Genomic DNA, 25378 nt, shown 5'->3' with positions numbered 1-25378 from the left:
GTTGGATTCTTTTTGTTACCACTAACAACAAAGCTTCTTCAGGGTTAACTGGACCTCAGTCTGTAGCTTGGCACATCTACTCACTTTTAGTCACTGAGCTAGCACAACTGTCATTTTTAGAAAAATGGTTTGGTAAAGAATTGTGACGCTGCACAAGGTACAGGTTGTTGCTATTCTGAAATATGTTGGTCTTGTCCCTAAGAATGATTTGTGAGGACATAAGTGGTCTACAAAACCACCTCCGGTAGTTTTCTGGGTTTTTTTTTTTTTTGGTTAGTTTTTTATTAAGGTCAGCTACTGCTATATTGTATACTTCAAAGAGAAGAATCAAGTTGTTATGAAGAGATCACTATACTTGTTTATTTTGTATTAAGACAGGTCTATGTTAAATGAGTACAGTGTTTAAGGACACTGAATAGTAATGTTTTAAAGCCTTCATGAAATTCTTAATTTTTAGCATTAAGTTGGGAGTAGAAAACCAGTGTTGTTTCTGTGTTTTCATTTCTGTCTTGGTTTCTTGTTACTTGAGCTAATGTGATGGCATCAAGTAACAGAAACAGTAGACATTAGTAATGCCTTAACTAGAATGATTAGGAGCAGCATAAAGTAACAGTTTAATCCCCCTCACATTTACCAATCTGGAAAGCAACCTTCATTATAGATTTTAATAAATTGTAACTCTGAAAACCAACCTTACTTTCTTGTAAAGCAGAATATATTGATATAACTGTATTGGTTCTGCAAAAAGATTTACTTCATACCTTTTTTTTATAATGCAGGCTGGAACGTTTTATATTATGCATTCATGTATGATTGAATCATTGTGATTATTCAGTTGCTTTAGTAAGAGTTGGAAAATGACTACCTAAGATAGTAATTACTTGACTAGACAATTTTGCCAGAGTGGAGGCATAGACACATGTACCACCACAGTTAACAAAAACCATTAAGTCTCAGCTTTCTCCCCCGGAAATGCTTGCAAATAATCCAACTGATCTGCTTCCTTTTTTACAAACTGATATTGACCTTAACTCAAAAGTAGAGTTTGACTTTGTAGCATCTAATGTTGGTTTGCTCTGGTGTGGTAGACTGGGTGGTAGGTTGGACCACATGATCTGGAGAGGTGCCTAAGAACCTCCATCATTCTGCAGTTTTCAGTGCTTGGGAAAGAAAGTAAAATAGTGCTATATGTTACTACTTCTCTGGAGAATAATGGGGTTTAAAGGCAATTACAAGTCACAATATGATTCTTACCTGTAACATCTATGCTTCCTCAGGGTGGATAGATCTACAACTCCTCAACAGTTGTAGATCTAACTGCTTATGTTTAATAACAACATGGTATTTTGTTCTTTACATTATTGAATAACTTTTCAGAGCATATGAGCTGAGGCTTATGCTTTGGGAAACAGGCATCTTGATTCATAAATGATTTCTTGCAGTTTGATGAGATCCAAAACTCCTCCAATCTGGTGCATGTGCATTATAGCATTTTTTCACTGATGAGATCAAATGCTGACATATTGGTAATTTCTGCACTATCTGCATTGCTATAAAAGGGAGTTTTGAACACCAGATGATTTTCCTAGGTCTAGGTATGTTTGTTTTATTGCAAAACCACAATTTGCACTCAGAATACTTAGACAAAGTTTTTGTAGCTATATCCACAGAGGTGGAAATGTTGCCTTTAAAAAAGTTGAGGTCACAGGTGCAGTCTTCATTTATGACTTGAAGACTCTTTTTTGACTAGCTTTCCCAAGAAAAAGTAGTCAACCACAAAATCCATCAGCTCTGATTTATTTGTGTATGCACAGGTATGAATGTGTTTCCTTAACTGTCTTGTGCAAAAGTGCCATTGTGATATGGAAAATAACAAAATTTCACTTTATTGCACTCCGGGCAGTCCATTAAGTTTTAAGATAATTAAAAAGACCTCTAATAGAACTGTAGATCTGGCAGAACAGTGAAACTCTTTAAATTAAGATATAAGTCATATAGCAAGTTAGCCAGTCCAGGGACCTGTCATAGTGCTTTTGCATTCCATATGTATGTAAGCATACCCTTAGCCCTTGGCAGAACACTTTTGAACTTCATGTCCCCTGCAGTACACCAGCAGGTTATTTTGGGGCATTCTGGAAGCAAATGTGAACCTTTGTGTGCCTGCTTAGAATGTGCTATCAGCTGTCCTCTTCGTGCATTAAAGGATCCTGGTTGTAAGCAGCTCTGACAGCAGTGGTACTAGGAGGTAACAAATCCTCAAGCAGGTCAGTGTCATGCTGCTTGAGGTAATGTTTTGTTATTAAAGTCTTGGACTTGACCACCCCAAATCAATAGAAAGATACTTCTGCTCCCTGAAACTTGCTGAATCTCTGTAAATGAGACAGTTCCATTTTTCTTTGCTTCACTCTAAATGTCTGTCTTTGTTTCAGATACTGAAACAACAAGAAACAGTGGGATAGGATGACGGCATCTGCTTCCAGGAAAAGCAAGATGAATTTGTTTTTTGAGAGTGTTCTCTGGATCCTTTGTGTCTCCTTGGTCCTTCTCTCTTATCCTTCCTTGTTCCCCTGTCTGGGAATCTGAGATGGACTACGCTGTCTGTGGTCTACAGGCCTTTCTACTTTGTGCAAAATATATTTAATTTCAAAAGATATACTGTCTAGAGATAAATATTTTCTCAGCTGTGTTTATCTTTTGTTTCCTCAATCAAAATCATATGTTGTTTTGTTTGTTCAAGCTAGCACACTGTAAGGTACACATTTCCCTCCAATGTGGCAGGTTGTGAATTAGAATCTTGCGAGTAAACACTGACGGTAAAACTTACTTATTATCATTGCATATGAAATGATTATGCTCATCTTCATGTACTCCCCTGACACTTAAAAAAAAAGAAATCTGGTTATGGGTATCCTTTGGCAGGCAAAGTCTTCTTGTACTTGGTATCTTCAGTGATACCAATGGTGAAGACAGTTGCTCTTTCTCAGTCTTTGGAATGCTTCATCTTCCTCATCCCCATTTCAAAGGGCAAAAAGCCAACTGATCTCCTTGCCATAAAATTGTTCTTGGTTTACTAGACTGGTTTTAGTGGATCAGTATGGGATCTCTTTCTGTTTAATGTGAGTCTCTAGTATGGATGATTTTGATCAGTCTAAAGTCTCTTTAGCTAAATATACTTTCCTGATGAATATGAATGGATGGTTAAGGACAAGCACAGATAATCTGGATTCTGCAATACTCTCCTGGAACTATTTAAAGAAATATTTTGCTGGTTTTAGTGTTTTCAGTATTTAAAATGGAGGATGGTTATTAAGGGGTAAAGGCTGCCTGAAATGCCTCTGAAGCAAACAGTTTTTAAGATATTATTTGTCACTATAGAGTGCAACATGGCGCAAAGCACCAGGACTCCATCAGAAGGCTGTATAGATCTATTTATTAAAGCAACATGTTGCCTTTATAATTTTACAAGATATTTACACTTGCTTAACAAACACATACACTGCCCATTGGTCATGAAAAAGAAACTCTCTCAAAACTCTCTCAATAGGTGAAAAGGAGCCATGTCACTCTGTGAGTCAACTAAAGTCCATATCTTTTGACTTTCTCTCTTTCTTCACGTTGTCATGGTGATAGCCTTGGTACTTTCCTTGAGAGATATGATGCTTTCCTTATCTTCAGGAAGCCTTCTCTGGCACACTTATTTCCAACCCTTGCTGAAATGAGGAGCGTGTTGCGGTTTACCCACTCTCTCTCTCTCTCTCTCTCTCTCTCTCTCTTGCTTCTTGCTCTCTCTTTCTCTCTCTCTCTTTCCTTTTTTTTTTTTTGGTTATTATTGTTGTTGTTTGGTTTTTATTTTGGGGGTTGGTTTGTTTGGTTTGGTTTTTATTTTTGTTTCCTTAAACAGTTTGGGGAAAGTAAAAACTGCTTGGGCCTCATTCATTGTACTGAAGTATAACCCTATATCCTGATCTGTTGTATGAAAGTTTGCTACATGTTCTGGGTACATCAGTATTCTTTTCAAATCGACCTCCAAAACCAAATGAAAGAATTCTGAGGATCTGAAGTGAACTGTAGCCCCATTATAGAAGGCAGCCGTATTTGTCCGACATGACTTCCCCTTAGTGAACACGTGGTGGGTGTCACAAATCACCTCCTTGTTTTCAGTGTGCCTTAACAGAGTTTTCAGGAGGGTCTGCTCAATGATCTTTATGAGCAGTGAGGTGAGACCTGACTGACTTGTAAATTCTATGGGTTTTTATTTTCCTTTAAAAAAATTGTGGTTATATGTCCTTTTCCCAGTCATTAGAACTTCCACAGCTTCTCAAGTAAGATAGGTAGTGGCTTACCTACTTCCTTTGTCAATTCCTTCAGGATCTGTGGATGCACCTCATTGGGTCCCATGGACTTGTGAACCTTCCTGTTCACTTAGATGGTCAGAAACCAGATCTTCTACAGCAGATAGTTAGTTCTTCATTCTTCCAGTCCCTTTCTTTGTTTCTGCAGCTCTGGTGAGGTGGCTGGAGAACTTGCTGGTGAAGGCTGAGCCAAAAAAAGTAATTGAGTGCTTTGGCCTTCTCCATGTCACAGGTAACTAGTTCTCCCATTTCCTTTGGAGGGGAGCCACATTTTTATAGTCTTCCTTCTATCACCCATAGAAGGAAGAAATAGAAATAATAGAAATCCTATAGAAATAGAAATAATAGAAATCCTATAGAATGCCTATAGAAATAATAGAAATCACCTTTCTTCTCTAAGGAAGGAACTGTAAAGATTATCGAGTTCACACCCTCCTTCTCTGGACACTTCCAAGGATGGGGCATCCACAACTTCTCTGTGCAGTCTGTTCCAGTGCTTCCTCACCCTCATGGTAAAGAATTTCTTGTACTGGACACAGTACTTCTGTGGGGTGTTACAAGGGCAGAGGATAGGGGCAGAATCACTTCCTTCCGCTGCTGTTTTGATACAGACCAGGATACAGTTGGCTTTCTGGGCTGTGGGCACACACGGTTGTCCAGCTTTTTATCCAGGAGAACCCTAAAGTCCTTCTTGACAGGGCTGCTCTCACTGAATTTGCCTCCCAGTCTGTGTTTATGTCTGGGATTGCCCCGACCCAAGTGCAGCACCTTGCATTTGGCCTTGTTGAACTTGGAGGTTCTCATGGATCTGCTTCTGAAGTTTGTATGATTCCTTCTGTATGGCAAAGAAGATATCTTGTGGAAGCTTTTCTAGTTGCCCTTGATGCCCCTGGCGAGATCTAATTTTACCAGTGCTTTAGTTTTCCTAACCTGATCCCTGACTGCTCAGACAGTTTTTCACTATTTTTTTTTGGCTGTCTGGCCTTGTTTTCACCCTATCTAGGTTAAAGCCAGTGGTAAGTTGGAAATGAAATACTTGGTGAAATGAGAAATACTTGTCCACTTAGTTGTGAGCAACCCCTGGAGTGCAGTGATTGGAATGGCTGCTCTGGGTCAGACTAGCAGTCTAGTTGGCAAGCATTTATAGTAGCATTTGGGTTTTAATCAAGAAAGAGTACAAATGGGGCATATACATAAAATAGCTCCCGCTCTTCATAAAACAGAGTGCTAGAGTTTTTTGGTTAGGGAAATGTATTGAGACTCAGTCTGATGTGATTGATATAGTTTCCTAGACTATGGTTAAATAAGATTTCATTAGGTATTTTTACCTTGAGAGAAAGTAACCGCTAGTCATCTGAAGCACCTGTTACCACTCCTGCAAAACAACTAAAAAAGTGGTGAACTGAACTAGCTGAGGTCTTTGTGATGTTGCACCCTTAGGGGGAAGGGAGCACCCAAGATTTGTAGATACTCATTGGTTGAAAGGAATGAGAAGTCAGATGATCCACAAAAGCTTATGGAGTTTTATTAGTAAATTACACACTTGGCTTGGAAATTGGTATGTTAGTACACTGGCCTCTAATATAAGCACATGACCCTGGATTTTGGATAAAGGGGTAGGGTGTAAGGGAAGAGAGAGAGATGAATTTAAGAGGGGGAGAAAGGAAGGAAAGAAGGAAAGAGATTACCAGTCCTGGCTGCAGCATCAATTCAGCTGATGGGATGTCCTGGGGCCACTTCCTCGGTTTAGATCAGGGTACCTATTAGTAGCTTTCCCTGCCCTGGGGATATGTCACATTTTCTATGCAAATTACTTACGACTCACAGTCCATTCTTCCAGGTCCTTGTGGAAATGGGTCAGAGGGCTTTGGGTCTTTGGTGGTCTTGTTCCCCCCATAGAGTCCATGCCTGCTTCTCCACCTCATTTCTCTGTTTGTGCTGTACTGCACTGTGCTTATCTCCAGGAGGTAGATCAAAGACCTTTGTCCCAGAGGAGTGCTGTCCTACCTCTGTGTGGCCCCTTGTCCAGTCACATCTTGTTCTTTCTCACAGCATGTTATTGCCAACAGTCCTTGGCTGGTGCCACAGCCACCCTGCTACTGGTGTTTGAGACAAACCCGTTAGTCCCTTGTCTCTAGATTTCTGCAGTTCTGGTGCATGGTTACTTTGAGCTCCTCCAAATATCCCACTTTATTTTCTTAGAGAGGTTGTTCCGTGCAAACTGTGTGGTGATAGGAGGGTTTCTGCTATTGGAAACTCATTGATGCTTACAGCTGTAGCTACAGCACATCCTGAACTGTCATCTTTTGATTGAGGCTTAAGGTTATGTGACTCAGTGTCACAGTTTCAAGTGACATTACGTTTGCACTGAGTTCGTTGCTTTTGTTTGATTTTGTAACTGATGTCTCTTGTTCAGAGGCTTGTGCAGCTTCTAAATCATTATAAAGCAGCATGACATGAAATATCCAGGTAGCCTCATGTATTCTTCCCCTCATGCACACATTTGCTCTATTATTGCCTCTGGATGTTTGAGATTGGATGAGTTCCTTCTGCTTGGGTTGGAAGTCTGCAAACAGTTTAAATGGTAATGACTGCCTACCACTGGATTTTATTCTTTTAGGCATTTCTACAGATGTAGCCAAACAGGTGTCAGGAAATGATGCAAGAGTAATCCCTTTTTGTTTATTGTTTCTGTGATGATTATAGGGCTAGCTATTTCTTTGATAATTATTCTACTGCGAATACTTTGCCTGCAGACTCTTGACCTTAAGTCTTTATCTTTCAGAGGCATAATCACCTGACTGTCTCTTTTTCAGATCCAGCTCTGCACTGTTGTGTTCTCTGGATGAATTCTGCTTATTCTAGCACAACTATTGCAGACCTGCATTTCTTCTGTTCGGGAGTTTGTGTACAGTGCCTCTGAAATAGCTTTTGTAAAGATCACAGTTTTGCAGTAGGAGCAAAGTGGTGTGGGAAAGGAAAGAAGCATGCAGCCATGGCAATTTAACTGACTCTTCTAAGAGCCCAAGTTTCAGAATCTGGTTTGATCATTGACGTCTTTCTTGATCTTTTTAATTGTCTTGAGTGGTTCTGCTCTGCATTTCTGAAGCTGGCTGAACTAATAGAATTTTTTTTTTCAGTAGGGTGCTTGAAAGGCTTATGGCTTTAATATTACTTTTATACCTTGCTATTTGCATGTCTTGGATGCCCTTCTATTGAAAATAAATGTATAGATGTGTGCAGTGTAGTGTATTAGAGTTCATTTGGTATGAATCCAGAAGCTGACACCAGTGACTCCCAAAGGAGGAATAGGACATGTGATATGCAAAATTTGATTGTAGTGCAGTCCTTTTGTGGAAGTCCTGACTTCTGTGGGAGTTCATTGTCCTCTTTCTTACCCCAAAACAAGGAACTTGCTTTTCTCCTGGAAAAAGTTAATTTTAAATCTATTTCAGGATCTATTTATTTATTTCATGGTGGCCTAATTCTGCTTTTACTGGAAAGAAATGAAATATAATTCCATTTATAGGCAAATCCTTTGAATTTGAAGCTACTACCTGAGATCTTCACAACTTAAATCTCTTCTAGATACTGAGAATTTGACAGATTATACTCTGCTTGACTTAGCTTCTTATCTGCTCTACATAACTTTGTGTTTGGTTAGATGATCTGTCTGACCACAGTTAGCATTTAATGTCTCTGAAGATACGTTCTACTTCTGCCTTTGTTGGAAGCAAAATTAATCCTTCCCATCACTCCAGCCAACTAATTTTGTGTGTGTTCAGTCAAAAACACTGGATGCTTTCATTTGTTTTTAATTGTTCTATGCCAGTGAAGTTAGCATCCGATCTGTTATGCCTTATGTTGCAACTTCCTAAAAAATTCCTGAAGTTAACATGCAAAAATGTACTCTTCATCTTTGGTTAATTTTTGATGTATTTTTTCATGGAATTCTTCAGAGCTGTGTGCAAGAGAAATCTGTGAAACATAATATTTTAATATAGTAACTATAAAAGGAGTAAAAATGAAACAACTTTGTAGACAGAGTGCGTTAAAATAAAAACAGGGTAAGAAACAATGTTTTGTACACACAAGAATGATCCCCTTTAAAAGAATACATGCAGTTTTACTGTCTTGGAAGTCTTTCAAGTACTCTGAAATACTCAAGCTGTTCATACACATGTAAAGCTTTTCTTTTAACAAAACCAAAACTCTGAAAGCCAAAAATATATCTAATACAGTACAATAAAGTATTAGTTTGTTCTTATCTAGTAGTGATAGGGTTTACTAAAATTTGTCCCTTTGTCTTAAACAGAATGTTGACTTTGAAAGCTCAGGGAAGAAGCAGCAGGGAGAAGAAAGTAACACAGTGGTAAGTACATTATTTTTCTTTCCTCTGGACCAACTGCCTAATGTGTAAAAATAGAGATCCTCTTATTTATTCATATTTTGTTATAAACGCCTTCAAAGCACTTGAGTTTTATTCTGCATCACATCTCATGTTACTTTTTTTAAGCTCTGAATATCTGTTGAAGACCCAAGTAAATTATATTTATTTACATGAAAGGGAAATATATGAAAAGGAAAATAATTCTGTTTTAAAGCTCAGTGTTCATTAAGTGGACACAAGCTTTTGGCTTGAGAACTTTAGAATACTGAGTTTTGTAATTTTCTTTTTCAGTTCTTAGAAATGATAAGCATATTTATTTGGAAAACTTGGACAAAAGGTACTTGAAAAAATGCTAGAAATTTTTGTTGCGCCTCCTACTGTCCTTTTTGGTTTGCTGCTCTAAAGCCTAGGCATACATCACATAATATACTTTGTCTCTTACTGGTGTGTTGACATTTTTTAGCTAGAGAGCATATATAAAAATGTGAAAAGTGTTAACAAGGCAAAGTTTGATTTGCTTTCAAAGCTCAATGGAAAAGCAACACATGTTCAGAATCAGCTTTTTTCTTTTTTATATGATGCCAATGCAGATGGCACTAACTTGCTTTTGCCTCCTACTGTAAGGGTTCATAGAGGCAAGTATTTTCTTGAATATTCTTCTATGAATAAAAAGAGTGCCCAATAGAGTATTTAGTTGTCAGAAGGTCTATATGAACTCCTGTAGAGGAACTGTTACTGCCTAGTCCCCCTTCTGCCCCAGAAAAAAAAACCCCAACAACATATGACAGCAGCTTCCATCTGCTCTGATTTTATTAATAGTGCTGCTCAGATTGTGGAAATGCTAATAAATATTGACTCCCCAATTACTTTAATTTTGAGGCTATAAAATACTGGTTCAAAGGATAGAAAATCTTCTGCATATTTTATCTGGTATTTCTATAAAGAGCATATGCTTTAGTAGAGAGAAGCATGTGCACATGCTTGTGTTTTCTAACCTTTTGTGTAGCCTACAATGCTGTAAGCTTTGTGTGCTTTGGCATTCTCCGCTGAGCTAATAATCCGTGCTGTTGCTGCACTGCCTCAGCTGTGCTTGCTGCACCATAAGGTTTGTTGCTTCTTATGGGCAAATGACTAGCACTGCCTTCTGCCTTCACTTCCATTGGGCTCATTCATCTCTTTTGACTGTGCTGGTATAACTAGAGGAATTTAGACAGTATCTCTTCCTTTCTGCTGGAATAGATGTTGACTGCATGCGAAAAAATATTTTCTCATGCAATAGTAATCCCTCAAAAAACTAAACCTGAAGCATAAGCTGTCTATTATGGTTTTTTGGCTCTGCCAGAAGCTTCCCATCCTTTAGTCTGGTTGTTTTGTTTATTTAATTTTCATTGTTTTCTTCGTATAGAAAGTCAGGAATTTGTTTCCATGGATCTTTTTCATAGTAGCAGTGAAAGAAAATGAGGTTATTTGATGTAGAAATTAGTGGGTTCGGAAAGCAAAGCAGTTCTGAAGTAGCTTAGTTCCAGTTAGCTGTACCAAATAGCTGTGATTACTAGGTACATAGTAGCTATGATTATTTCAACTGCATATTTAAAAAAAAGGATGTGGCTGGTGAGGGATGGAGTGCACTTCAATATCCTGTTGGGATAAATATTTCATATTTCTGGCTATATGTTAACTTAAAAATGAGAAAAATTAAATCCAAACTGTGTCAGTTCAATAATGTTAAGGAATTTTAGCCATCTGAAAACATCAGTGTCATGCTTTTAAAGAAGCTTGGGTTGTTGTGTATTCCATGAAGATTTGTGGGACTGCTGCAATTTCCTTCAGACTTAAGTTTGCTGTTGTAAAAATCACTGCATTTATATGGTGCTTTTTTTTTAAGTAAGGAAGAGAAGTGGATGACATTCAAATGCAGTAGTTTTAAAAATCAATTTATTCCTCCCTCTTAAGGTTTTCTTAGTAACACGACAAATACACACCCAAAGAATATGCAATCAAGTGAAACATCAGAAATGAAGCTCAGATCTAATGCTAATCTCAGCAGCGTTGTTAATGGTATCCAATTAGAAACCATTCTTTAGAGGAAGTGTTACATTGGCACTTACTTGGATAGATTACTATCCAGATGGAAGTTATTTTCTAGGGCTGTCTCAGAAAAATAGCAAAAGAAAATGTGTGAGAACATACTTGCAGCTACTGGGCTGCAATTGTTTTATGACAGTGTGTGTGTTGCTGTATATTGTTAAGTAGTGTTATTATGAAAAAATATAAATGCTTTAAAAAAAAGTAACAAGTACAGCTGCTTGGTTATCTGAACATTTTAAAATTTAATTTTTTCCAGTAAACTTAATTGTAATTTTTCTCTCTCCCTTTTTTGTGAGGATATTGCTATGAAAGATCTTGCCTTAAATTCACAGAATCGCAGAAGGGTTACAGTTACAAGAAACCCCTGGAGATCATCTCCTCCAAGGCAGGGTCACCTAGAGCAGTTTAAAAAGGAGCAGGTCTATCTGGGTTTTGAATGTCTTCACAGAGGGAGAATCCATGACCTCCTTGGGCAGCCTGTTTTAGTGCTCTGCCACCTTCAACATAAAGAATTTCTTCCTCAACTTGAGGTGAAATTTCTTATGTTTTAGTTTATTGCCATTAGTTCTTGTCCAGTATGTGGGCACCACTGAGAAGTCCGGCACCATCCTCTTGGCACTCACCTCTGAGACATTTATATGCATTGATGAGATCCCCTCTCAGTCTTCTCTTCTCTAGACTAAACAGGCCCAGCTCTCTCAGTCTCTCCTCGTTAAGAGAGATGCTCCAGACCCCTCATCATCTTTGTGCCCCTTTGCTGGACCCTCTCCAGGAGCTCCTTGTCTCTGTGGTACTGAGGAGCCCAGAGCTGGACACAGCACTCCAGATGTGGCCTCACCAGGGCCCAGTAGAGGGGGAGGATCAGCTCCTTTGACCTGCTGGCCACGCTCTTCCCAGTGCAGCCCAGGATCCCACTGGGCCTCCTGGCCACAGGGCCACACTGCTGGCTCATTGCCACCCTGTGATCCACCAAGACTCCCAGGTCCTTCTCTGCACAGCTGCTCTTCAGTGGGGCAGCCCCAGCCTGTGCTGGTCCTTGGGGTTATTCCTCCCCAGCTGCAGGACCCTGCACTTGCCCTTGTTGAACCTCGTTAGGGTTCTCTCTGTCCAACTCTCCAGCCCACCAAGGCCCAGCCCAAAGGCAGCAGAGCCTTCAGGTGTATCAGCCATCCCCAGTTTGGATCATCAGCAAACCTGCTGAGGGTACCTTGGATCCCTTCACCCAGGCCAGTGATAAACAAGTTGAGTGAGACTGGGCCCAGTATTGATGCCTGGGGAACACCACTGACTACAGGCCTCCGACTGGATTCTGCTGCCCTGATCCTGACCCTCTGAGCTCTGCCATTCAGCCAGTCCTTGGTCCACCCCACTGTCCATTCATCTAAACCATGCTTCTGTGCTTACCTGTGAGGATGTTATGGGAGATGGTGTCCAAAGCCTTGCTGAAGTGGAGGCAGACAACAACCACTGCTCTCCCCTCACCTACCCATCCAGCCCTGCCATCACAGGAGGCTGTCAGATTGGTCAAGCATGATTTCCCCCTGGGAAATTCCTGCTGACTGCTCCTGATGACCTTCTTTTCTTCTGCATTCTGGTGCTGACTTCCAGAATGTTCTGTTCCATCACCTTTCCAGGGATGGAGGTGAGGCTGACTGGCCAGTAGTTTCCAGGGTCCTTCATGCTATTTCTGAAGATGAGACTAACTTTGTCCTTTGTCCAGTCATTGGGCACCTCAGAGATGATGGGGAGTGGCTTAGCAACATCATCTTCTTGCTCCCTCAGCACCTGTGTGTACATCCCATCAAGGCCCATGGATTTTTGAATTTTAAGCCTGTCTAATTAAAGCCTCAATTACCAGGGGTAGGTCTTCCTTTCTCCAGCCTTCCTCTCCTTGCCCCAAGGTCTGGGATTCCTGAGGGCTGGCCTCAGCAGTTAACACTGAAGGAAATAAGGCATTCAGTAATTCTGCCTTCTCTCTGTCTTCCTTCACTGGGACAACTATCTTATTCAGCAGTGACCCCACATTTTCCCTAGTGTTCCTTTTGCTGATGATCTACTTGTAGAAGCCTTGCTTGTTGTCCTTGATATTCTTCTACAGACTCAACTGGAAGTGGGTTTTGGCCTTCCTTGTCCCCTCCTTGCATTCTGTGACAATGTTTCCATCATCCTAACATGTGGCCTGTCCTTTTTTTCACATTCCATAAATTTCATTCTTCTGTTTGAGATTTGTCAGAAACTCCCTGCTCATCCATAAAGGATTCCTGCCCCCTTTGCTTAATTTCTGGTTCATGGGAATGCACTGGTCTTGAGTGTGGAGGAAATACATGATGCTTGAATATTGACCAGCTTTCTTGGACCTCCTTCTTCTTTAGAGCCCTAACCCATGAGATTCTGCTAAGCAGGTCTTTGAAGAGGCTGAAGTTACCACTCTGGATGTTTAGGGCTCTAGTCCTGATTGCTGCTTTACCTCTCCTCTGTGCAGGATCTTGAGTTCCACCATCTCATGGTTGCTACAACCAAGGCGGCCCCCAACTTTCACGTTCTCAGTCCTTCTTGGCTTGTTTTACAAGGTCCAACAACACACCTTTCTTTGTTGGCTCTTCTACCATTTAGGTCAAAAAGTTACCATCAATGACCTGCAGGAACTTCTTGTATGTGTGCTGAGTCATGTTGTCTCTCTCCAAAAAATACTAGGGTTATTGAATTACAGATCTATACTCCCATATACATCTGATTTACTGATGTCTTGGTCTGGGCTTATAAGGATATTATTACTGCATTTCAGTTAGAGGCTGCACTTGAAATAGAATATTTTATTACATAGGTTATTTGCCAGAGATTTTCTTCTTCTCAGTTTAAAAATAATACTTTTGTTCTATTTTGACAGAATCATTCTGGTTTTGTCATTGTTAAATTTTTGCCATTATAAGGCCAAGTACTACTGACTGCTTGATTGCAGAAAATAAATATACATAATTATTCTTAAGAGTTCTTTTGATGTGCTTAGGGTGGGTTTTACTTGTCAAAATTAACTCATGAGGTTTGTTTTAGTGTAGGCAGTTCAGATTAACTTTTCAGCTAAAAAGTATCTATCTGCTAGAACACATACCTAGTTAGAGATTCTTTATTCCAGTAAAACAGGAAAATGCTATTGTTGCATAAAGAAAATGTTACTGATACAGGTAACAGCATTGTAACTGTAACAAGTAAGATTTTATACTATGTTTTGATGAGAAGCTTCACATTCTAATTGTGTAAAGGATTTCTGACTATTTTAAATCAAAGCAAAATAGAAATGGTAAATTGAAATTTGTTAAGAATTTATTTATAGAATGGAAAAAAGAGATAATTTAAACAAATTTCTCCAGAATTCATACCTGACATTGCTTTTCTGGCAATTAACTGAAATTGTCTTGCTGCCCTGGCCCTTGGAGATGGTTTTGGAAGGTTTGTTCTGGTTATTTTAATGTATAGACGCACTGAGAACTTGCAAATTAGTTAACCCCAAGAAAAACTTTGAACTTGGTATTTATTAAGTTAGGAGTGGAGAATGGCTGCGTTTGGTTACATTCTGGTATGCTGGATCAGTAAAAAAACCTGATTTCTGTGCTCTCTGTTCCCTTAGTTTTCTCAAAAAAATTTAGCAAGCATCCTTAATATGTTTTTATTTAACAATTGGCCATTCACTGTATTTACTAACATGTTCTTCCTCCTGTTGTTACCATTCACTATTGTTGTTTCAAGGGTAATGGCTTTTATTTCTTTTTCTCTGAATGTTGTCTGTGAGTAAGCACAGCGTGTTTTTTTATGTTCCTTTCCTACATGAGAACACACAGCCATGGATGCAGTTGAGCGCTGTTTTTATGCCAGAACTGGGCAGCCTCAGATTATAGCTTCATATTAAAATGGTGAATGGTGTCCATTTTATCTCCACCCACTTGTTCTTTCTCCAGAGTGCAGTACTTTGGCTCATTTGTTTGTACTGGTATGTTTGCCAGTCTCATTCAGTGAAATGTATGACATAACCAGAGCAGTTTGGGGAATCTTTTTTTTTTTCCTAGAAGAGACAAAGAAATAGCTGGGATGAGAAGGGATGAAGGAGTGAAAATACCTGAAGCTGATATTGTCCCCTCATTGTCACCAAATGAGGCTTTACCCCCTGAACCAGAGAATGCCAGTGATCCTTAAAAAGGGAAAACTTCTTCACAGTGCAGGCTGTCTTTGCATGTTTCAGGTCCTTGTCAGTGGCCATCAGGTTTGAGCTATCCTTTTGTATCCCAAAGATGACAAGCAAAAGGATTGAAGAGAAACACACTTTGAAGCTTGGGTGTGCAAAACAGTGGTTGCAGTTTGTTATTTTAAGACTTTCCTGCCCCAGAGGACTGGATTGATCTTAGGGGAAGTCTATACCAAGCCTTAATGCCACCCCCTACACACTTTTCCCTCCCATCCCCATGATTTCCTGATGAGTAAGAGGTGCCAAGTACTTTGGGTTTAAAGAGTGAATAATGCTGTGCTCTGTTTACTGTAAAAACATAGGATGTTTTTTGTTCCATCTAGAAACAGCTATGTTGTTTATAGTTTTCCCAAATTCATGAGAATTAGTGCTGTTTTTAACTGGAAGACATTCAGGTAAACTGTGCTGTTACTTTTCACAATATAGCATCTCTCATCGAGAAACCACAAAGCCTGTGTTTTGGTGTCTTCTGTGGTGCTTTTTGCTGCTTTAGGCAGAGAAAAACCCTTGTGAGCTTTTTCATAATTCTTTGTTTTGACATGAAAATGTTGGGACTTCTGTCAGTTGGTCAATTAAACCTTTCTGTGTCTGTCAGGCAGCATGTTAGGTTATGTGCTCTCCAACACAATCTTTCCCTTTTCTGTGTTGACATGTGCTCAGCTCCATAATTCTGCACTAGTTTGTAGACAGTGAGGTGGACTAAAAAGTACTTCACTGTGTATTTTGGGTGCCTGGTTTGACTTGCCTTTCTGTATAGACATCTGATATCTGGTTTCATTTTCAATTGCTGCTGATGTAACATCCTTTTACAAGGCCTGGGAGGGGGAAGCAGTGCTTTCTTGACCATGAGTGATCCCATCCTGTTAGCATCAGACAGGAAATCTAAGGGACTAATTTCAAAATAGATAAACATAGATTGAGGACAAAATTACTGTGATCCTAAGCTCTACTTGAGGTTAAATTGCAAATGTCCCATGGGGTTCTGGCAGGTCTCCAGATGCTGTTGGACTGCCAGGTACTTGGGTGAGGGCAGTATGCAGGGAATCATCAGAGTTAAAGGGAAGAGTGATGGTTCACTGAGTGATGCTAGTCTCTTCTGAATTAGAATTTAGTGTATACTCAAGCTTGCTGTTTATCTTGTTTTCTTTCATTGTCTTCAAACCAATGCTTTTCTTTTCAGCTTCATTTTACAGTAATTTACATGATTGAATTCTATTCAGTTTTACTGTTTATAGTTTATATTGGGTGTAGGTGGCAAGGATTTAGTAGTTGGGGTATGATGTCCCACCTGAAAGGGGAAGGGAGAACCCAATATTTGTAGATGCTTTTCAAAAGGAATAACTAAAATTAGAGAATCCACAAAAGCTTATGAAGTTTTGTTAGTTAGTTAAATATGGCGTACAAGTTGGTATGTTAGTCCTACACCTCCTAATGTAAATACACAGCAGTAGATTTTGGATAAAGGGGTAGGGTGAAAAGAAGGAGACAAAGAGACAAATTAAAGATGGATAGAGAGGGAGTAAGAGAGAGAGAAAGCCAGTACTGGCTCCAGTATTGATCCAGGTAATAGGGTGTCCAGGGAACACCCATGCACTTGGGCTTGGTTTTGGGTGCCTTTTTAATTGGTAAGCTTTCCCTGACCCGGAGAAAAGTTTTGGATTTTCAGTGTTAATTAGTTATCATGTGCTGTCTGTTTTTCCAGGTCCTTGTGGAAATGGGTTCAGAGGGCTTTGGGTCTTTGGTGGTCTTGTTCCCCCCATAGAGTCTGTGCCTACTTCTCCACCTCATTTCTCTGTGCTGTACTGAACTGTGCTTATCTCCAGGAGGTAGATCAAAGACCTTTGTCCCAGAGGAGTGCTATCCTACCTCTGTGTGGCCCCTTGTCCAGTCACATCTTGTTCTTTCTCACAGCATGTTATTGCCAACAGTCCTTGGCTGCTGTTACCTAAAGTCCTTGGTTGGTGCCACAGCCACCCTGCTATTGGTGTTTCAGACAAACACATTAGCCCCTTATCTTCTGGTATCCTACAGGGGGTCTGCAGGTGTGACTTCACCACATGCAGAAGTTGCCCCCATGCTGGGTGGAACTAATTCCAGCTGTTTCCAAGATGGACCCGCTACTGGCCAGAGCTGAGTCAGTCAGCAATCTTGGCAGCACCTCTGTTATAACATGTTTAAGGAAGCATTAAAAACAACTGTACAGTATCCAGGCAAGAAAAGTGGGAATATGTGAGACAACCCTGTAGACACCAGAGCCAGTGAAGGAGGGGGCAAAGATGCTCCAGGCACTAGAACAGAGATTCCCCTGCAGACCATTGTCCAAGGTGGAGCAGATCACCTGCAGCCTGTGCTGAGTGATGTTTTTCCCTTCCTAGTCCTTCAAGAAGTGAAAAAAAAACAAAACGCAAAGCAACCCAAGAACTATATAAAGGTCATAATTTTCCTGTTGGCTATGAGCACTGAACCTCAGGTAAACTTGTGTTTAAACTAACCTCTAATGATTTAGGGAACAAGAGGGTTTTATTTGTGTTTCGGGTTTTTCCTTTTTTTTCCTTCAAGATCTTTATTATATCTGCTTCATAAAGAACTGGACTTGTTAAGTGGTGGAGTAAAATAAGCCATCACAATCTTGTAGGTCTGCAAGACAATTTTACATTGTTGGATTTGGTGCTTCAGGTAGTCTGATGTTGTGGTATATTAGGAAATCAAGATTTTTCTGCCTGCTAGACTTGCCTGTTTTGTGGGCAGGAAAAAATCACTTTGTGTCCCTTTGTGTCCCTTTTTACATTCTGTGTATTTACTCAAACTAAACATGGAGAAGTTCCTATTTGAGCAATGTAAGAAAAACACATGTGTGTGAAATTACATTTTCCTCTCTTTGATAGTTCTAACAGTGGATTCTCTTCTGTATTTTCTCATTCCTTTCATTCCTTACAATTTTTCTGCTTGGCAACCAACCACAAGATGAGTAGACAGGGACAGATAAGAGGTGTGTATGTCTGACTGTTCGTTTATAAAATATATATTGTAGAGGAGTGACTGTGGGGAATGCTTCCTGCCACTATCCTGACACACCCATTTCCTAGTATTGGCAGCCATCTCTGTTGTAGAACATGAGTGTTAAACAGTTCTTCCTGTATGTGTAGATAAGTAAAATTTGAACAAACATAAAATAATTTTGAAATAAATCACATTGTAGTTTCCTGCCTTCACTTAAATGAAACTTTCTTGGCTCATTCTGGGTTTTGAAGAGTTACCAGTTAATATATATATATTAAATATATATCCAGGTTGGTCAAACCAGTGCTTTGGGGGGTGGTTGTTTATTTGATACTTCATATATGAGTTTTGACTGTTTTGGCTTAAGATGTGCGATGAGTTTAGGTACTTAAAGAGACATGGTAACTGAAGGAGATATAATCCAGCGCTGTGATATTGTCCAGGCATTCGTTTACTAATCTGTTTATGGTGCTGTGGATGCATGTGATCTTTTACCAGATCTTTCTTCCCCAATGCCTTCCAAAAGCTCAAAATCTCTCTTACAAAATAAAGGAATAAGTTAGGAAAACTATTTGTGTGTTGGTTTTTCATTGTTAGGCTTTATGAGTTTTGGTAGAGACATGGACAAGTAGGACTCCATGTGAAGAGAACAGTCACTGAAGAAGAGGGGGCAGTGTAATGAATGTGTTTTTAAGGGATTTGAATGGCGAGTAGTATCGTTTTTTGTTATTCATGTGAAGCATGTAGTAAAGTCTTAATATTCTGCTTTCAAAATATAGTTCTCAGAAGTTGAAATGGCTGGACAAAGTGAACTTATTGACGGCTGCAGCTGGTGGGATATAGGTGTGCCTTTCCCTGCCAGACTTCTGGTAATCAATTCACATGTACAATCTCTGCTTCCAATGCTTGTTTCCATGACGTATGTTCTTTTGTTTATGCTCCTGTTTAAAGAGACTACTGTTGATGCTTCTTTTGGAAGTATTGTGTTTTTCCACAGCTTTGCCATTCTCTGAACTACTAGCAAAATGAGACAAAATTTCTTTTTTGTCAAAGGCTTTTTGTTTTAAGATGTTGGCCAGGGAATTCAGCTTGTGTTTTCATGTGCAGCATCAGAGGCTTGGAGAAGGCATGGATAACTTTGATCTAGTGAGCACATCAGCTTCCATAGCATCCTTGGCATCTGTCTGTGGGTGGCTAGAGGATGTAATTCTTGAGTCTGTTCCTGTGAAAAAGGCAGGAGGAGGTTATGCTATCTGTTTTGCCGACTTTCCCATTCTGTGAAGATCCCCAGTGTGAAATTTGCAATCTCCAATCTCTTTGTATTGCAACACAGTTAAATATTTTTAAAAAAATTATTAGATCACTTTTTGTTTGAATGTGTCTGCAGTTTTATGTGAAATGCTGTGTTCTGATAATCAACGTTGTAACAAAATTCTAGCAACGTGGAAGCATTGTTTAAAAAAGAGGTTTTGACATTCCACTATTCTAATGAAAAGTTTTCTTCCATTTTTTTAAATGGATGTATGTAGAATCTGACTGTTCACAGCCTACGTGATAAATTCTACTACTGGTTAATGAAAACACTAAAGTATAGCAGTCCCTTAATCTGTTGCCATATGAATTATACATACTGTAAAGTATTAGGAAAGCTAAGCTGCACATAGAGGAAAATCCAAGTGCATTACTTGTTTCTGTGTCTTAGTTAAAAAAGGAGTCTTGCTTGTGACTTTACATAGTGCTATGGGCATGGTGTTTTATGTTCTCCCTGGATTACTAACATACTGTCTGAAAGTTGAACTGCAGTCTGCTAAATGTGTCTGAAAGACTTTTTTGGCATTTGGAGGAGAAACTTTCCTGTCACTAGTCCAGAAGTTGAAATATAATTTCAGCAGTTCAAAAAAAAAAGGGGGATAAAAAAGGCATATTTTCATTTGGAGTGTTGGCAGTTTGATTGAGAAAATAAATACTCAGTGCTGTTTTGGAGAAGTATGTATTTTTAGGCTAATTTCCTGAGGAAATGAAGCTGACATGATCATGTTGTTCGTCTGCATATGTTGGTCCTTCTTGAAAAATTGAGTCTGTCATCTAATTTCAGCCAAACTTAAAACCTGAGGTGACATTCTGAAGATTTTGTGAGAATCCATTGCTTATTAGAGAAAGAGACCTAAACTTGTGCTGTTGCTGAGGAGAAAAGAGGCAGGAACATTGCTGGTGTGTGCTGTAAGTGATTAGCGAGTCAGCACCATTTAGGTTTGCCTTCTCAGGCTGAATAGGGATAATGCAGAATAATGTACTCATGAAGAACAGAGGGAAGTGTTGTAGCAATGAGTTTAAAGAAAGAAAGGTACATTCCCAAAAGAAGAAAGGTACATTCCCATGAAGTTTCCTTGTTCCAGTGTGCACAGCAAGATGTGTTGAAGTTTTCCAAAGGGAGTGAAGTTGCAAGGAGAGGTTGTCTTGTTATCTTGGAAATCTGTCCGTTTAAACTGCAGAGAGAACAGTTGGTAGAAACTGGGGTCTTTTTATTGTATTCTGTCATTAAATGAGGGATTTGAAATTAAGGTATGTGAATTTACATGTACAAAAAAAAAAAACTGATTAGATTTCCTATAGCTACATTTTAATTCTCTGCAGAGGGTGAATTTTATTGTGCTAAACAAAAAATATCCCACTGATCTTTGTAGAGGTGGGATAAGCTGTATTGTAAAGGCACAATTGACAGTTCAGAAATGCCCATTTCAAAGTTCTCTGATTCTCTGCAGTGTAGGATTGTGTTAGTTGGTGACAAGTCATAGGCTAAACTTTGGCTTAATCTTCTGGTATCTGCAGGTGTGTTAACCCCATTTAACGTCATTAGAGTTCTGTTGTATTCAAAAGAAAATAAGTCCATGCTTCTCACTGTGTCTCATGTATATAGAAATATATATGCAGGAACATATATATGCTACTTCTTTTCAGTATTTAGCGGTCAGTGGAAGTTTGAGAAACTGCACGTGGGTATTTCTGAGGTTGTCTTGGTTTTTAAATTGACCAATTTCCCTTTTACAGTGCCTGAAAATGACAACGAAGCGGAATTTGTTTTTGCGGCTGGTGCCATGCCGCTGTCTGCGTGGAGAGGAGGAAACTGTGACTACACTTGATTATTCTCACTGCAGCCTGGAACAGGTGCCTAAGGAGATTTTTACTTTTGAAAAGACCTTGGAAGAACTGTACTTAGATGCTAATCAGATTGAAGAGCTTCCAAAGGTATGTTGGATGATTTCGCTTTTAGGTACACTTATTATGTCTTTACTTTACCAGCATTGTAGAAGCTAATAGTGTCCAGCTTCAGCTTTTGGGCCATAGTTTGCCATGAAGCAGCCTTAGTAGACTGAAAGTTTATGCATTCCAGCTGGAGTACTTTATTGCATGAATTAGAATGAAATTGTTCAAGCAACAGATCCGGCTCAAGAGAGTTACAAAGCAGAAAAGACTGGCTAATAAATCTGTTTCTGTGCACTGTGAAGTAGGTAGCTACCACTTGCCTTGGTCTAGTCTACAGTTTAATTATCCATGTGATTAGAAAGATTGCTTGAACATTTGTCTTTTGTTCCTTTTTGGGTTTTGGTTTTATTTTCTTAACTGCAGGGACATGTAATAGCCTACACTTGCTTCAAGTTCATGTGTTTTTATATTAGAGTAAGTCATACTTAAAGCCATATTTCTGAGAAACTAAAGATTTTTTTCCAGCTGTTAAGTAATTTTGGTCATTATTTTTTGCTACCCTTTCAATTTGCAGAAGAAATCACCCCCACATATAAATTCAAATATGGCAAAGGACACAAGCAGAGAGATTAGAGGTAGTGAAGATATAGTCAAAGGGATTTTTATTCATTTGACCAAAATTTTTATAATTGAACTTCCAAGCAGAACTTTAGGGGAAAGCCTATTTGAAATTATCGTAGCCATTATGGACCCAGAGTTTCAAGCTGTGTGTTCCTTTTCTATTTTATTTAGTCTTGCAACTCTGAAAAAGGCTTTTTATTAAGCCATTTCAAATATGAAGGGTGTGATACTTACCAGGCCCTCTCTAGTTTTCAGAAACCCTGTTGAGACATTCCCACTCTCACCTTTCCTCCTTGCCCCAGTAGTGTTTTGTGATCTCACCTTTGTATGCCACAACTGTTTTGAGGCTGCTTGTCAACCTTATGACCCATCAGTGTGGCTGTTGGATTTTTTTAATTGCTTTGAATCTTTTCAGAATTCCAGCTTATTTCAAAAGTCAGTTCTTACAGTGAAGCTCCTTAATTTACCTGACTTGTGAGAGGCATAGTATGAGCAACCTGGAGGGGAGAAAGGTTGTGGTAGGGAAGGAATTGACTTTAAAAGAAATGTTGGTACATAGTCTTAGCTTCAAAATTGACTTGACACTTGAAATTGTTTCACCCTCCTTCATCCTGTATGATAAATCACATCTGAAAAAGTACCCTTTTTTACTCCAGGAGCTACAGTGTGCATTTGAGCTGAAAAGCTCAAACTGTAACAGTTTTACTTCTCTCTCACTCTGATGTTTGGAAGAAATAAGAATTCTTTAGTAAAATAGTCTTTAATTATGTGGCTTCCTGCATTTACTACTAGTAATTATGAATATGTAAACACTGAAAAAGAGCAACAAAAGGAATAACTGCAAAGGCAACATCATCTTCCCTTTCCCTTCCATTTTCCTTTAGGGGATCTTGTAATTCCTGCTGTGTATGCCTTGACCTGAGTTATCAGAGAAATTTCTTATGATTCCAAGAGTTTAGATTATTGCTTTCCAGGGAAAGATTCTAAGTGTATACTCCTAAAATAAGGGAATGGCTCAAAAACACCTGAGCTCATCACCATATCCTAAGTGACTTGAAACTCTTCAAAGCCTTAATGAATGATAAATAAGTTCTAACAGACATATTTCTGAAGAGTTGGAAACAGCAGTAGATAACTTAAAGCTCATTCCTTTAACTGTCCATCTTGCTTTTGTTCTGGGGCGGTATGTACAAATTTTACAGAAATGGGGCGTTTTCAGTCTCTGGTTCAAATAGTGGCCTTGTAGTTGAGAGAGACAAAAAATTTTGGTCAAACTGAGCTCGTGGTATGATAGTGATTGGGATACATTTTTTTAGTCAATGAACCCTTCCTGGTATTTTATTATGTTTTCTCAGAATTCCAAAAGAGAAAATCACAAAGTCAATGAATGATCTTATCCAAAGCTGTAATGAAAGAAATACTCATCATAAATTTTTCAGATGAATCTTTTCAATTGCTTATTAGAGCTATTTATTTTATATTATGTGTAAGTTTTCTGCATATCTTCTGACGTTTTTTCTTTTTTCTTCTTCTTAAGATTATTTTCCCTACTTTGTCAATTTGTTAAGCTTTTGAGGAAGAATCTCTAGGTACCCTGCATTTAAGAAGAGATCTGGCTCTGAGCTATTTGTTAAAGATGGTAATGCATGTATACATAAGGGATTAGACAGTTATCTGTACCCCTAGCTTGAACTTTGACTAGTTTCAATTTTTTCACTAGTTCAATATTTTTTACTACTTTTCAATTCAAGTTTTTTTTTAACATTTTTTGATTTTTTTTTTACTTAAGGTAGGAAGCACGAACAGGAAAAATATTGGGAGACATAACAAAATGAAATTTATACTTTTAGAGGAGGTGAATACCTACTGAAATCCTGTGTTCCAGAGTGATTTTAGTTCAAAAGATGTCTGTCAATTTTTTTCTTCTTGAATAAACTCTATTTACCTCTGGGTTGTCACATGGCAAGTCTATTATAGAAAATGTTTTGCAATGTTTGCAGGTCTATATGTAACTACAGGTTACAGTTTCTGAGATCCTGGAAGGCATTTGTAGGAAGGATTAAGCATAACTGCTGCCCTGTAACTATCTACAGTTTTTTGCTTTCTGATGTGTTGTAATGAGTAAATTTTCAATGAAACTATTTAAAAATTTTTGGTAGATAAAAACTCTAAATAGCTTGGTCTTCAGGCCATGAGGTCAGAAGTTTCAATGGATTAAAAACAAAAACTGTATAGAGAAAACTGAGAGAAAATCATATTCACTTTTTCCTTTGTTTCAATAGCAACTGTTTAACTGTCAGTCTCTACACAAGCTGAGTTTGCCAGACAATGATCTAACCACATTGCCAGCATCCATTGCAAATCTCATTAATCTCAGGGAACTGGATGTCAGCAAGAATGGTAAGTCACTTTGCTTATTGTATTGAGGTAACTAAAAGGCAAATCACCATTGACTGTACAAAGACACTAGCAAAACTATAATTTCTAGAAGCTGCACAGCTAGTAATTTTAAAATTACTACTCTAAATCCCTGCTTACAATAAAAAGATGCTCTTTTATGATCTGGTTGTGATATTTTATTGTATCTCTTACATTGATTGGTTTGTAGACAACACTATCTGGCATTTTATATTCTCTCAAAATATATAAACTCAAATGTTAATTTTAGTAACTTTTGTCATCTGTCACTATACTGAAGAGAGTTTGTAAATTTTGTCAGATTTTATTAGTATTATTTATTTAATATGAAAATTTGTTTTGGTTTATTTTAATAAGCTCTTGGAATATGGTAGTATAGTAGGACTTGGCTTTCCTGTCCTGCTTTGGGGATGGTAACTTCTGTTGCATGGGGGAGTGTACATATGTGTCCATAGACATGACTTGGTTCACTTGCCTGACTTGTTAAAAATCTATCATTCTGTGAGAGTCAGACTTCTATAAGTTATGAAATTTTGTCAGCCAAGTATTGTATTCATGGCGTTTTACTGATGGTGGTGCTTTGGTAAGTTGGCAGATGTGTGCAACTGTGAGGAAATTGAAATAATGTTGTCATCAAACTTAGTTGTGTGACTTACTTGAGAGGGAAGTCATGCTAATTGAGGAGAATAGAATAGTTTTGTCTTACTAATTTAAAGTTAAGTAAAAGGATACCTCATTGAAATAATACTTGAATATAAGAATTACATAAATATTCCAAAGATTTTGTCATTCAATTTATTGGTTTATCTGGGCTGCTAAGTAATTATGACTCCACGAAGTTCTGCTTTATTAAGAAAGCATTCCTGTTGTTGAGGTGTTGGTATTTTCCTCAGTCGTTTGTTTTAGCCCACTCTGTACTTAAACTCTTACTCTATTATCTCTGCTTAATGAACACAGCATTTAGTGCAATAAATTGGCCTGGTTGCTACTGATTTGTTCCTGGTACAAGTGGATTAATAGTCTTAAAGAATGTTGGCCTTAAAACTGTCACAGTAGCACAGAAAAGAG

The 25378-nt window shown here is 38.6% G+C and overlaps 1 protein-coding gene across 1 annotated transcript in view; it reads left to right on the top strand.

The window, feature by feature from the left end:
- Window positions 1-25378, top strand: part of ERBIN (erbb2 interacting protein) — a 121120-nt gene that overhangs the window by 33137 nt on the left and 62605 nt on the right. Inside the window, exons 4-6 of the mRNA XM_066568751.1 lie at window positions 8668-8724; window positions 21116-21313; window positions 24175-24292. Of these exons, the coding sequence (XP_066424848.1) occupies window positions 21125-21313; window positions 24175-24292 (307 nt within the window). The 5' untranslated portion in view covers window positions 8668-8724; window positions 21116-21124. The remainder of the gene's footprint in view (window positions 1-8667; window positions 8725-21115; window positions 21314-24174; window positions 24293-25378) is intronic.

The sequence above is a fragment of the Molothrus aeneus genome, chromosome Z, assembly GCF_037042795.1.
Source record: "Molothrus aeneus isolate 106 chromosome Z, BPBGC_Maene_1.0, whole genome shotgun sequence".
Classification (NCBI taxonomy): Eukaryota; Metazoa; Chordata; class Aves; order Passeriformes; family Icteridae; genus Molothrus; species Molothrus aeneus.
Note: the sequence above shows the minus strand (reverse complement) of the source record. Positions and strands in the feature narration are given on the sequence as shown.